At 32.9% G+C, this 14,623-nt stretch overlaps 1 protein-coding gene across 2 annotated transcripts; it reads right to left on the reverse strand.

Annotated features, from left to right (window-relative positions):
- Window positions 1–4,518: 4,518 nt before the first annotated feature.
- LOC104613168 (GDSL esterase/lipase At5g45950-like) lies at window positions 4,519–13,298 on the reverse strand. 2 transcript variants are annotated; one of them, XM_088894210.1, is made up of 6 exons: window positions 12,806–12,848; window positions 12,575–12,672; window positions 10,768–10,898; window positions 8,185–8,418; window positions 4,932–5,178; window positions 4,519–4,822 (listed from the first exon to the last, which is right to left on the reverse strand). In XM_088894210.1, exons 2-6 carry the CDS (start codon window positions 12,576–12,578, stop codon window positions 4,632–4,634), a joined length of 807 nt encoding a protein of 268 aa, XP_088750336.1. In that variant the 5' UTR covers window positions 12,579–12,672; window positions 12,806–12,848; the 3' UTR covers window positions 4,519–4,631. The 2 variants fall into 2 exon arrangements, with proteins under 2 accessions (XP_088750336.1, XP_010279185.1); XM_010280883.3 differs by lacking the exon at window positions 12,575–12,672 and having other exon boundaries at window positions 12,806–13,298.
- Window positions 13,299–14,623: the final 1,325 nt, after the last annotated feature.

The following is a 14,623-nucleotide window of genomic DNA, read 5'->3' on the forward strand; positions in this document are numbered from 1 at the left end:
AATGATATATGGGTAGGTGGGCAAGAGATCTGGATTTAGCACTTGTAGCAAAAGCTCCCCTTTGCATCTGCTACCCACAACACCAAGTCATGTATTAAGAATATTCCCTATGAATGAAAAGGGAAATATTCCTAATGCACAGTTGTTATATCCCGTGTGTGGCAGATCCAAATTCAGGCCTTACTCATTTTAGTGCAAAGAGGGAGTAAGTTGGTGGATCTCGTAGAATTGAAATAAAACTGTATTCAGCCGCCATTATAATAGGGCCTGCGGAAAACAATTTTCCCTCTTAGCTAACCAATACTTTTGACTTTCCCACACACTGTCGAAAACTCAAGACACCCATGCCTTGTCCCTTATATACTTGGTAACTAGTCAGGACCCATGCAATGTATGGGCTTTAAGCAAAATTAAGGATGAAGCTCAATGACATTTCCAATTAAGTTGTGTTCATCTAAGTCTAATTCAAGTATTATTTTTTGGGTTATGTCTAGTTTATCCAATCATAATATAAGTCACTCTTTAGTCATAGTGGCCAATTGTCTATTCTCTAGATAAATTTGTATTTGTTTGTACCTTTAACATTTTTTTATTAATTTTTATTGGTTTATTATTATTTTTGTATTATTTTAAGATAAAATTATAAAAAAACATCTAAATAGTAATTCTATAAACCACCTTTGTGTTTTTACCCTAACAATGGCCTCCCCAATAATTTTGAAAAAAAAAGTGCAAATACTTCCTTTCCCTTGGCTTGTCAATAATAAAGACATTGAAGCTACCAAAATACCCTTATCATTGTTAATGCATTATCATACATAATTTAAAATTTCACCTTTACCCTCAACTAATTCATTTTGCCACACAACATTCAAAAAATAATTCTCTTTACTCTTCTTGGACAAAGTAGGGCAAAGGGGGTGAAGTGAAGTAAAACTAATGCATTAAATCAACATTTTTTTGGAATGATGACTAAAGGAATGTATTTGCACTTTTTTTTCAAAACAATAGGGGAAGTATTTGTTAAGGTCAAAACACTAGGAGTTTAATAGGATTTTTGAAACACCCAATAATGTTTTTCTAATTCTTTTATTTTTAAATTGATTTTAAAATAGTCAAACTATATTTAAAATTGATATTTTTACATTTATTTTTGAAATTAATAAAAATTTAATTTAATTTAAGTATATTATTTTTTTATTAAAACTAAATTCCGTATGAAATTTAATTAACTATATTACGTTTTTATTTTTTAGTAGAACTTAAGATGGTTTTAAATTAGTAAAAACTAATTATAAAACTAATAATTATTAGATAATTTTGTATTAGTTTTATAGTAATTTTAATTGATATTTTTTTTAATTTATCATATTTATTTTATTAATTAAATTCTTTTTATATTAATAAAAATATTTTTATCAATAACAATAATTAATATTTATTTTTTATTTTATTTAAGTAACTTACTAAATTATTTTTATTATGGCTAATTAATTTTTATTATTTTTAAATTGGAACATAAATGGATTTATAATTTTAAATGGAAGTAGGTTATTTAGCACAACAATATATCATTAAATATCTCAATTTCAATATAATTAATATTTACTAATAATTACAATTTAATGTAAATATATCTAATATATATATAAAACTATAATTAAATTGAAATGGATATAAATATGGATAAAATTAATGAATTTTGTGAAATTTAATGGAGTAATGGAGATGAGAGAGAATTAGTGGCATTAGTTATTAAAGAAGATAGTTAATGGCATAATTAATGAGGAGATATTATTAAAAGAGTTAATGGGAAATAGTGGGGAGAGAAAGAGAGAGAGAGAGAGAAAGAGAGAGAGAGAGAGAGAGAGAGAGATAATGAGGAGTGGTAAAAGCCTTAAAGGTGATTGGTTTGGTTTTCAAACCGTCATTGACTCGGATGGTTGGACCGTTTAGCCCATAATTGACCCTTAACCTGTATCTTGGCCAAAAACTATTGACTTAGTCAACGACCCACTGACTTATATCTTGGCCCTTAACCTGTATCTTGGCTAAAAACTGTAGACTTAGCGAACAACCCATTGACTTGGGTGGTCGAACTGTCAACCCAAACAACGGTTTTTGATCATTTTTTATTTTTATTATTTTTATTTTTTAATTAGAATGGATTGTTTGTTTGAACTGAGCAGTTGAACCACTAACCCAAAAACCTGTGGCTAAAGCGGTTCCAGTTTCCCGGTTAGTTTTAAAACATTGGTGATTGGGCACTACTTGAGTTATTTTGTTCAATTTTTAAATTAAGAAATTCAAAAAAAAATAAATGACTTTGAGAAAAAACCATAAAATAGGAAAGTGCCAGCTTGACACATTCCGTTTTAATATGTAGATATAGATAGATTTATTATTCAAACTAATACTATATCTCTTTTTAAATACCCTAACAACATTTCCCTAGCATCATAATCCAACCCAAAATATATAGTTACATGCAAGTGCAAAATTAACAAGGATATAATGAGAGCACACGTGTATGAACTGAGTTCCATAACCAATTACAAATGAACCACGCTAATGTTATATACATATGACGTCTATTTATGTAATTTAAACAATTTGGAAAAACTATGATGTTGGGAAGACATGATAAAAAATTCACATGAATTTTGATTAATACCACATATTGATTAACACATTTATGATATTGGCTGATTCATCACAAGTTTTTGACATATCATATCTTATACATTATACATTATACATTTTTTATTTAAAAAAATATATTCAAACAAAAACATCCATCACAATAATTATGACACAATCCAGACGAGTTCACATCTCCGCCCCACAATGTCCCACAGCACATCTCTGCCATATATTGGGAATATCTCCTGATGATAGTATCATATACGATGATAGTACTATGATAGTTCCCAATACACGGCGGGGATAGTACTATGGGACATTGTGGGGTGGCTCCCTTATAGGGTGGAGATTTGAACTCGACCTGGACTAGACCAACACTAAAACAAAGAAAAGAGATCAACCAATCCAAATTTAATACCACCAAATGCAGGAGTACACTTATCCATGACCTAATGCATGAGCCAACCAAAACGGAGGCCATCCAAGAGCCTCACTAGATTCATAGATACCTTTCTCAGCTACTATGTGGGTAATTGTTTACATATTACAATACTGGGGGTCGTTTGACAAGTCTTTTTGAGAAGATCTGACAGTCAAAAGATGCATTAAGCTTTTATATGAAGATTTGAGCAGTTTGAAACTAGTTTAACTACTGATGTCTTTCCGTGCATATTTTTTATGTCTTTTCGCGCAATAAAATAGGTTTCTTATGTCTCTTCAACTCACCGACTTCTGGTGGTTAGATTTCTTACAAACCAAACAGAAAAAGACCACGGCACGGGTCTATCCAACTTATAAACAGGCGAAAAAACTGCATGGAAAAACACACCACACGGGCTTGATTTATCCCTTTGCCCCATACAACTTTAGGAGTTACTAGTGTTAATTGCACGTGTGGACGTAAAAATGAAACCAATATATAATTATGAAGATAGTAAATATGTGATTTAACTTGTATGACGTGCACAGGAATTAAATCAAGTATCCCCTTTATAGATTATATAAATATAGATATATAAATTCATTCAAGCAGAAATAGCAATACAGACAATTAGGACTACAACCACCATTAAAAACTCTATCCAGACATTGAGAATATCCCTGTATGTTATCATCGATAGGAGATGTTCCACTGTACAGCTGTAATGTCTTATGGTTAGGTGTGGGTAGATCCCGATTGTCATTAAAGAGCTCTCTACTTACAGAGACTTAACACCCGGACTCGCCTTGTATTATTTCAAGTCACAGTTAATATATATATGACATGTTATTTCACATAATTCTTCATTGGTCTTTTTAAATAAAAAATATTCATTGCAATTATTCTTTTACCCTACACTCATGGTAATGTATCGTGTATACAAAGTTTTAAAACGGCCTAAATTGTTTTTTTTTTTTTCAAATATTTAGTTAAACATTTCTCAAATGAGGTGTTATATATCTATACTACTAATAAAAGAGTGAATTGTCTCATTTTCTTGACTTTTTATTAAACATTTTTATTCTTTATCTAAGCAACATACAACGGGCATAAAAAATGGTATATATATATATATCTTTTACTCTCACTCCAAAAACTGCCCACTTATAATAATTAATAAACTACCCACTTAAACTATTCAAAAAATGTACACTTATAACAGTTAAGAAACTGCTCACTTATAAATGTTTAAAAAATGTCCATAAATTATAAATTATAAGTAGTTTTGTATTGGAGATACTGTCACATGCAAATGCACATACATATTTACTAATTAATAATAAAATTACCAAAAAAGACATGAATATATTAAAACTTTCTTTTGAATCTCTTAAAAAATTGCTTTCAAGGGTAAAACAAGAGGGAATGGAAGCATGTAGAATACTTAAATTCCAGGAGATGGGCTTGCTTTTATTTTTGATGAATAGCCACAATGGCCAAGTACAGACATATATAAAAGGGAATGAGAAGAAACAATATAAATATATGAGTCTTTCTACTACCACACTTAGGCCAGGATCTTTTGGCTGACGGTTCTGAGAGCTTCGTTGGCTATAATTCTATACATGTGCTCTGTGGGATGAACAGAATCCCAGAAGATATATTTGCTTGGATCCTTACATGTGCTCATTCCTCTACATGTCTCACCAACTTCAATCGTCCCCGACCCACAGCACCCTTTGGAAGTCTCAGTGAAGCCTACTCCAATTCATGAACATAAACCAACATCATTCTTCAAGGAATATAATTAAAATGCACAAGATGTTACAAGCTGATGATTTCTAATCCAAATTGAATGTATACTCACCATATCTTGTTGGGTTGCTCATGGTGCGCTCAAAGATAGCATAGGTATCTACATATGCAGTCTTCACCCCAAGCGACGTCCCTATGTCAGTCAGTAAGTTTCTTACCTTGGAATTGAATGAGAAGGATGCTTTGTTGTAACTATCGGCACAGCCTGTTGTACCCGTTAATGTCTTGACAAGTGGCATACATCCCAGTGGAGGGACCCCCACAAGGACAAACTGCATGGCACCTAGCCTGTGCAATGTCTGCCATTTAAACAAGAGTCAGTATTATGGAAAGTTGATGAGAAAAGGAGGGGGCTAGATTGAATTTGAATCGCAGATAGGGACTAGGGAGAGATCATTCACAAGTGCAAGCTCTATGGGCTGTAATGGGCTGATCTTCCAGGCCCACTGAAACATTATCACAGCCAAGCCTTATCTGGCATAGTCCAGAAAAACCATGGGTTTGTTTTATATTTGTATGGCTTTTTCTACATGCATTGAAGAAGTGGGGCATCCGTTTTATATAGTAAGAAGCATTGAGAAGCAAAATGATGCAAAAATGTCCCAATCTGCTTCAATCAAGAGTTACCATCAAATGGGCATATATCCCTTCAAGCCTTGGCTGCTAGACAATTTTTTGTTGCCTCAATATTCAAGCCTGAGTAATAAGAGTGTTTGTGGTTTGCTCAGTTGAGCACACTCATTCTATCGTCACTCGGTCATTATATAAACAAGCAGTTATAGGTGTAATTAGGGGTGCAAATTGGACCGGGTTAGATCAGGTTGCGCTCAGCTAAAACCCAATTTGAACCATGACGTTTTTTTGGCTTGAGTGCTATTAGGCTGGGCTCGGGTTGGGTTTGGGTTAATCCTTTTTTTTTCAAATTTTACTGTTTTGTTGAAGTGTTTAGGTCAATTCAGTTTTAAGGACATAGTCATCATCATGCTTTAGGGAAAAATTGCATTTAAACCTCAAATTCTTGATCTCCTTTAATAAAAGATTTTCCTTTTACCAAAAAAAAACAAAAATTTAAAATTCTTGACATACTTACCGGTGCAAGTCAGTTACCCAATTTAAAGATGGGAAATCTTCACTTACCCCAACCTAACAAATTTTAACTTCACCTTATATTTGGGAACAGTGGCAGTAGGGTCTATTAATATTTTAACAAAATCCCGACCTTTGCCCAAATTGCACCCTTAATATACATAACATACATAAACACTTGCTTACATATGAATTATATAAGTAATCACATTAATGCATGTTTGAATAATATTTATAGATATAAATATTAAGTTAGATTCATACTTTTCATTCCTGACCTAACCCAAACTTCAACTAGACTTCTTTTGGGTTGGGTTTGAGCTAATCCGGCTCAAGTTTCAGCCATTGGTGTAATGGGCTCTTAATGCTATGTTTGGTTTGAAGGAAAAGGTAGGGAAGGGAAGGGAAAGTCAGGGAAGCTTATATAAGGTTTGTAAAGGTTTTACTAAATAGTCATTTTGGAGCTATCTTATCGCTACTTGTTGGATATCACAGATATCTAGGAAAAAGTTTTGCTCATTAAGGCTGTTTTTGGTTGCAGTGCAATTTTATTTGCACTAGTATAAATGCATGGGAGTGCAAATGAAAAGAATGCAAATCCTGGTTTAATTTTATTTTAAGTTTTATTTTATTCTGTTTCAGGTCTTAATTTATTTCACCTGTATTGTAATTAGACCTGTTCATGGGCCAGGTAGCCCGACGGCCCGGCCCGGCCCGGCCCGCACCCCAGCCGGGCTTGGTCATATAATTAGGCCCGCGGGCCTGACCTCGGGCTTAACACAGTAAGCCCGACTGTGTTTCGGGCCGGGCTCGGGATTTGTCAAAAAAGCCCGGCCCGAGCTCAGCCCGGCCCGACTCAATATTATATATTTTATAAAATATATAATATGTATTTTATATATTATATAAAATATATAAATAATATAATATTTATTAAAATATATATTTATAATTTAATATATATATATATATATATTATTCTTTTCTTTATAATTTCAATCTATCTCTCTCTTTATTCAGCTGCTTCAACATTAATAATAATAATAATAATATAGGCTAAATTTCGGGCCCGGGCCCAGGCTCGGGCTTCGGGCTTTTTATGAGGGCTGGGCTTGGGCCCAAATTGTAGGCCCGATGGTCGGGCCGGGCTCGGGCTCGGGCCTTAAAAATATTTGTTAATACACAGTAAAAGCCCGGCCCGAGCCCGGCCCGGCCCAGCCCATGAACAGGTCTAATTGTAATCAAACAAAATAAGGTAAATTTTGAACTAAAAGCAAATCATAATTTGCACTGAAATCATTTTCACTACCATGATCTGCATCAGTGCAAATGATTTTGCATTATAACCAAATACAGCCTTAGGCTCAGTTTGGAAGGAATACAAATACAAATTTGTAGTGTAAAAACTTCTATTTTGTATTATTTTGTATGTATTTGTGTTATACATATTTTTATTTGTACTCCTTCCAAACTGAGCCTTGAAAAGAATACAAATACAAATATGTAGAGTGCAAAAACCTTGTATACATATTTATATTTGTACCCCTTCCAAATTGAGCCTTAATTTTTTTTTTTTTTATTGCAAGTGTCCTTTAAAATACGCTATAGATAGATGGACACTTAACCAGCATTATATTAAACGTTTGAGTTTTTTTCTCAAACTGATTGCATGCCCTTTGGTAAAACTTTAAAAACACTTGCGTCCTAAATATAAGGAGCCAAAGATAAAATCTAAAGAAGTAATGTTTGGTGAATAACATATATAGAGACAAAGGTGGGTATCATCAATTAAGTCACTTGATTGGCTTTTATCTCAAGCCTTTTTTTGTGGCTTAGGCCTAGTTATCTTGTTTAATTTTCATTTGAAGCTTTTTATACAAGAAAGAAACCTTTGTTTTTGTCCCTTTTTTTATTCAGGCTCAATTTGGGAAGAATAAAATATAAATATAAATATATAGAGTGTAAAACCTTGTATTTTATATGTATTTGCAGTATGCATATTTGTATTTATATTCTTTTCAAATAGAGCCTCAATCTCACATACCTCTTATACAGTTATACCATCATGCAATATTTAATTTGATAAAAAATCTGAGAACCTCCATTAACTTTTTATGCCCCCTTATTTTTTATCAAACCAAACATAGCCTTAGGTTGTTTCTTCAAATCAGCCTTGAAAGAAAAGAAAGAAAAAGGAGATAACAAAGAATGAGAGCAACCTTAATGTCATTAGTAATGCATGTGGCAAGGTAATTCAGGTATCCTTCCAAACTATATTGCTTTGGGCGAGTTGGTTCCAAGAAGTAATTCTGAACGAAGTCATTCGTGCCCATACTCAATATATAGATTGCATGTTGAATGATTTCTTCTGCTTTCTTCTCTCCAACCAACCTTCCAAGATGTAGCTTGTAATGCATAAAATATTTTATTTGCCTTGAGAACGACAACACATTCTGCCACATCAAATATGAAATGAAAGATAATGAATTGTTGAGCATGTGGTTTGCAAAGAAACAATTAATTGTGTTTATAAGAGTACACGATTTGCATGGTTCAGGTTCGAACCAGATCAGCCAACGATATAATTAATTAATTATTTTATATATATAGAGAGAGAGAGGATTGTTTCTAAGTCACAATGCCTTGGTACTCAGTGGCAATTATGTCTAGCTATATGACTTAGGCTATGTTTGGGAATGTTTATGTTAAAAATAAGTGCTTATTGAATAAATTTATTTGCATTTGGCACCCAGTTTTTTCAAGTTCTTATTTTAAAAAATAAGCACTTATTTCATATTTTGGTGGTATTTTTCTCCAAGGCATTGTGACTCTTTTGTCCTTTATTTTCTTTCAAATTTTCAAAATACTCAATCCAAAGCAAATGAATAAAAGTACTTTGATAGAAGTGCTTTTATAAAAATATTTTTACAAAAGTGCTTTTATAGAAATACTTCCATAAAAGTACTTTTATAAAAATATTTCCATAAAAGTATTTTTATAAAAGTGCTTTCGTAAAAGTACTTTCATAAAAGTGTGTTCATATAAAAGTACTTTTGTAAAAGTGTTTTCATATAAAAGTACTTTCATAAAAGTGTTTTTGTAAAAATGTTTTCATATAAAAGTACTTTTATAAATGTGCTTTCGTAAAAGTTATTTCCTAAAAGTATTTTTATAAAAGTGCTTTTGTAAAAGTAATTTTATGACTAGTGAAGGGTATAATTGGTATTCTAAAAATTTACTGAGGACAATTCTAGGAGAACAAATATGAATAAGTGCTTATTATATGAACACTTAAAAAAACTGGAAATTTAGGTTTAAAAAATAAACACTTATTTCGGACTTATTTCCCAAATACGAATAAGTGCTTAATGGTGTGATCCTGCCCAAATAAACATGGCCTTAGTTCTAATTATATATGACTAGTGAAGTTTCCTGCTGGTTGAAGGCCTAAATGGGGTTTGGAATGAGAGAGAAAGGGGGGGAGCATTCATTTAAAGCTGAAGTGGCTGAAATTACAGACTTATCTTTTATTTTTAATGGATAACATAATTAAATAATAAAATACTCAAAGTCAAATTAATAAATCTAATTTCATTTTCATCCATTAAGGAGACCACGGTTGGCTTCAAAGAAATAAAAATTAAAGACCATACAACCTCCTTAATGACTTGACTTAGGGAAAGCAATAAATTCTTAAGTTCAGTCGTATTCAAACGCCCCTTAGTCCCTTACACATTACGATATTAGAAGAGACATGACTTGGCCCATTGGCCCATATAACCATGTTGTAAATTTAGGAGGTATTTACTTTAGTCCCAACTAAAAGGCACAGAAGTTCGATTCATTATGGAGCCCTCAACATTTTAGGGACGCAGGTTGCATTGTTACTAAGGGTGTCAATGGAGCGGTTTTGGATGGAACCTCGTCCAGTTTAAAATCAATTTGGATAGATTGAATGGATCAACAAGACATATTGGATTGAACTAATTCGGTCCAAAATATTTATTAGATTAGACTGAACCTAGTCCATTTGTAACAAATTTATATTGGATTGGGTTGGATTAAGCCAATATCTGATCCATTGATATATGATAAGAATATATGCGTCAATAGACCGGGTGGGTTGAAACTAAATTAAAATGAAGTTGAACAGATTGGATGGTCCAGACATTGAATTGTATCGGTCCAAATTAGTCCAAAACATTCATTAGATTGGATTGGACCTGATCCATTTATAATGGACTCACATTGGACTGGATCAGATTGGACCAAATCCAATCCAATTGACACCCCTAATTGTTACAACTTATACTTGGGCTATATCTGGTTACAGAGAAATAGCCCTCAACATTTCATGGGAGGGAAATAAGGAATGCCAAATGTGGGTTTCCCTCATATGCTTTCCTTCATTTCCCTACCTTTTCCTTCAAATCAAACATAGCCAAAAATTTTGTCTGTTTAGAGCTAATGAAAGACAAACACTTTTTTGGACTCGAGTTGCACCTCTAAGGCTGTATTTGACGTTTTTTTACAGTTAAAAACTCAATGTTCATAGGACATTTTAATAGCAAAAGAGAGATAAATCCTTAAAATAAAGAATGGCAAATGCAGCTAAGTGTTAAATAGTGCATATGCTGATGAATCATCACTTTTTTAGATGATGATTCAGTGTCAAAGGATGACATTATGTAGATGGCGTGACCCAGTGCTATGTATTCATCACCCATTGACCCAATTGGGGCCAAGGAGTCATTGACACACCATGGCTCTGCATGAGAGGTAGAAAGTGGGGGATTACATACCGAGAAGTTGGCTGTGAGATAATCGTAACCAGAACCAGCCGATGCAAAACTGACTCCATGTAAAAGGTTTTCTTGAGTCAAATGCCGGTCCAGAAAGCCTGAAATTATCTTTGTATGACCTAATGCCTCAGCTGCAAAAGAGGAATTACATAAGATGATCATCAATCACTTTTTCATACCCTTTATTCATAACATGGCAATTGGCATCCATTATTTTCCTTAATTAGTTTGTTTACCGTGTAAATTTCATTTGCACTGGTGTAAATGTATGAGCTAGAGTGCAAATGGGTTTGAGTATAAATTCTAGTTTACTTTTGCTTCATATTTAATTTGACTGTCTTATTTGGTTTTTGTTGTGTCTTATTTGTTTTTTAGAAATAAAATATAAAGTAAAATGATGTGATTCCTTTGACATGAAGGAAGAGTAATGCTACTTATTTAAGAGAAATACTATAGGAAGAAAAATAATGTGATACCCACTTTATATGAGATAAAATGTAGGAAGTTGATGCAAATTTTGTATCAAATATAGTAAAAAATGGATGCAAATTTGAATCAGGTGTAAAATTTGCATTACAAACAAATAGACCTTAAAGAAGTATTGGAAATTGTTCTTATTTTGTTAAATGGAAACAATTCTCCCACTCTTACGATGGAAGACACGAGAATACTGGCTACAAGAAATTAAAGTAGGTTTATAAATCTTGAATGTGGGAATCTTTGTAATTGGCTGGTAGGTGTTGAGAAAATAGGTCAATTGGAAGAACTTTATAAATGTTTTATATTATTAATTATATATTCCAGCACAAACCACCCCATCATCCTTAGGATGTTTTTGATTTTATAGAAAATAAGAGAGAAACATAAAGTTGAGAGGAAGTTCTTGTGGCTCTATTTATTGCAGTACGAATTTGAACCAAATACAAATTTTGTATCCTAAAAATTGATGAAAAATTTTTGCATCACCTTTACCTGAATTATATGCATATAGTTATTTTGTATCCCAAATAACTCTATGCATATCTTCATTTTCTTAAGGTAAAATTCCTCATCAATATCTTGTACTTTAGGGGTTGTGTCAAGTCAGTCCCTGAACTTCAAAATGTGTCTTTACATTACCCTAAACCTTCAAATTGTGTCTAATAAGTCCCTATTTGTTAATAGACGTTAATTGATAAGTGAAATGACAGAAATACCCTTCAAATGTCATCTAATTTTTTTTATTTGCCATTTCCACATAAATCAATTCAAGAGCTAGGCAGTTTGAAATGGTAGCGCTTCATATGTGGTGATTGTGGTGGAGAATCGTCGCCTTCATTAATGTTGAGTTCCTATAGTCGTCTTTTGCATGTCCGGAGAGCAAGAGCTTCAATTGATCTGTGTCCAATTTCATAATCCTTCTTCCCCTTTCCTTCTTTTAACACTTGGACAAATTGGGTAAAATTATCAAAAAAATATCATAAAGGACAATCTTATTATTTTGAAATTATTTAATGTGCACCTGATGTCACATGACAATGTTGACTAACAGTCAACTAACGGCAGGGACCTATTAGACACAATTTAAAAGTTTAAGGTATTGCAAACTGATAAAGAATTTTCCCTTTTCTTAATTTCACTAGTAAAAGGGCATGTGTTATATGAAGATAATTAATATTATATAATGAAACTTAACTTTTATGGCATGCATTAAACCAAAACAAATATCCACTTTATATGGTATAGAGAGACAGCATGGGGAGCACTTCATTTTACTTCCACTTTAGGTACTTCTCACAAACAAATCATAATAAACGAGAATTTATACTCATCCTATTTGCACTTTCATGCACGGGAACCGATGCAAAAGAAATTTCCACCGCAAACAATGAGCTTGAAGAGTTTTGTTTCTCTGGAATTATGATTCTGTGAAGCCAAACACAACATTGGTGAATCAATCTTGAGTGCCAGTTTGCATAGTATGCCCATTGAAGACAAAACATGCAAGAATAAAGTAAAATAAAAGAAAAAAAAAGGATATGATATACACAATACATACCAATGAAATCTGTGGCAAGTCTTCCATTGCAAAACCTTCCGGTAGGCCGAGAATCAAAGAAATCCTTCCCATAGGGAGGGAAATTGCTCTTCAAGGTGGTGGCCAGAAAGTTGTTATTTCCAGGATCGACGCTCGAATCACCGAAAACCAAGATACAAGTCATGTTTTTTCGATTTATCAAATGTCTCAATTGGCCAATATTGATAGCTTGTAGACATTTGGGCATCGAAAATAATATAGATATCATCATTACCACCACCACTATCACCTTCACCATTGTCATTTTTTAAATCTTCTGAGCACACACCAATACTGCCTAAAAAAGCTAAGGCCTCTCGGACTGAGCTGGTGTGACAATGGTGTATGAGCACATGCATTCCTTTATATAGACCTGATTGCAGCTCTGTTGAATGAAAAAGGAGGTCGATCGGCGCTTGCCAGTCGTTATCCTACCAAGAGGATTTAATATCGTGGGGAAGTTAGGAGTTATGTAGGGGCGTATAAAGATAGCTGCTTGTCTACCTTGTATTATATATTGAAGGCATTTTGATTTGATTAGGTTTACTGTTGCATAATGAATTAATGACAGAAAAAGTAGGTTGGCTACAAGTGCATGACAACCAAGAAGAGAAATCATTCCAATTTGACACCCCCAGTATAATCTTTATCTTTACCGGGGTTTGAGGGAAGGAGAGAGGTGATAAGTGAGTAGAAGGGAGAGGAGAGAAAATAAATGCAGAGAGAGAAGCCAAAGCAAGTATATATACGCCATTGTGACAGGCAAATCAATTGGTAGGTGGTGAGTGTGGATGTCGTTATTGATTGATATGTAGCAACGATAGTATTAAATGGGTCACCCGCGGGATTGACCATCACCAACTACCTCCCTTGAAAGCTTTTGCCCAATTAATGCCCACACTTTTCTCATTGGATCGATTCTATTCTATTGGCATGCATGGGATATATACAAAGGAAGAAAGGTTGTCATATAGTTTAAGGTGACATCTAACATCTATATATAATTTAATTATAGAAAAGTGACCACTGTAATGCATGGATTGGTAATAAGAATGCCTCATGGAATCAGATTCAGTTTCCAGATAAAATAAATAAATAAATAAAGGATACTGAAATGGTTGTGGGCAAGCTTAAATAGAATTAGCCTCATGCGTGATTATTTTATTTTTTAAAAAATAAAAAATATATAATTTATAAGAACCATATAGGAGTTGCAACTTTCAACAACCAACAAAATTTTAGTTCAAAATTCGAATACGAAAAGTTTTAGCCTCTGGATGCTGCCGCCTTACTGAATCCATATTCAGATTTGAGTGGATTCATCGTGGGCATATTTCCATTTAGTCCATGAGCGGTTTATGTAAATAATAATAGAAAAACTCAGCCAACAACCGAATGATTCATCCAATTGAATCATTGAAACATTTGACTCAATTAGTGGGTCACATGCTAGAAAATAATTCATTTTTTTGTATGTATAGTGATTTCCATCATTAATAATAATAGTTTTTAATTATTTATTATTTCTTGTAATATGATAAATATATAATAGTTTTTAATTATTTACTTTTATATTTTTATATGATTCACGATGTCATAGGCCCATATCGTTGAACCATGAACCCACCACAAGCCAAGACAGTTAAATTGGTTGCATTGATCCAATCCTTTTTCAATACAAAATATAGATTAATGCTATGATAATTATTTACTTGAATTGATTCTTTTAGTGTATGTGTTATTGGAATTTGAAAAATATGGAATAGACATATTTGATGAACCCTTGTTTTATTTTTATTA

The sequence above is a fragment of the Nelumbo nucifera genome, chromosome 1 (genome assembly GCF_055504915.1).
Source record: "Nelumbo nucifera cultivar China Antique chromosome 1, China Antique-T2T, whole genome shotgun sequence".
NCBI classification, from domain to species: domain Eukaryota; kingdom Viridiplantae; phylum Streptophyta; class Magnoliopsida; order Proteales; family Nelumbonaceae; genus Nelumbo; species Nelumbo nucifera.

Excerpts from the sequence above, each read along its gene's own strand:
- LOC104613168 (XM_010280883.3), bottom strand. The coding sequence starts at position 13,088 with ATGACAATGGTGAAGGTGATAGTGGTGGTGGTAATGATGATATCTATA. Across the intron at positions 8,419-10,767 it reads ATCTCACAGCCAACTTCTCG|AATGTGTTGTCGTTCTCAAG; the intron begins GTATGTAATCCC and ends TTGATGTGGCAG. Across the intron at positions 5,179-8,184 it reads GCATTACTAATGACATTAAG|ACATTGCACAGGCTAGGTGC; the intron begins GTTGCTCTCATT and ends TTTAAATGGCAG.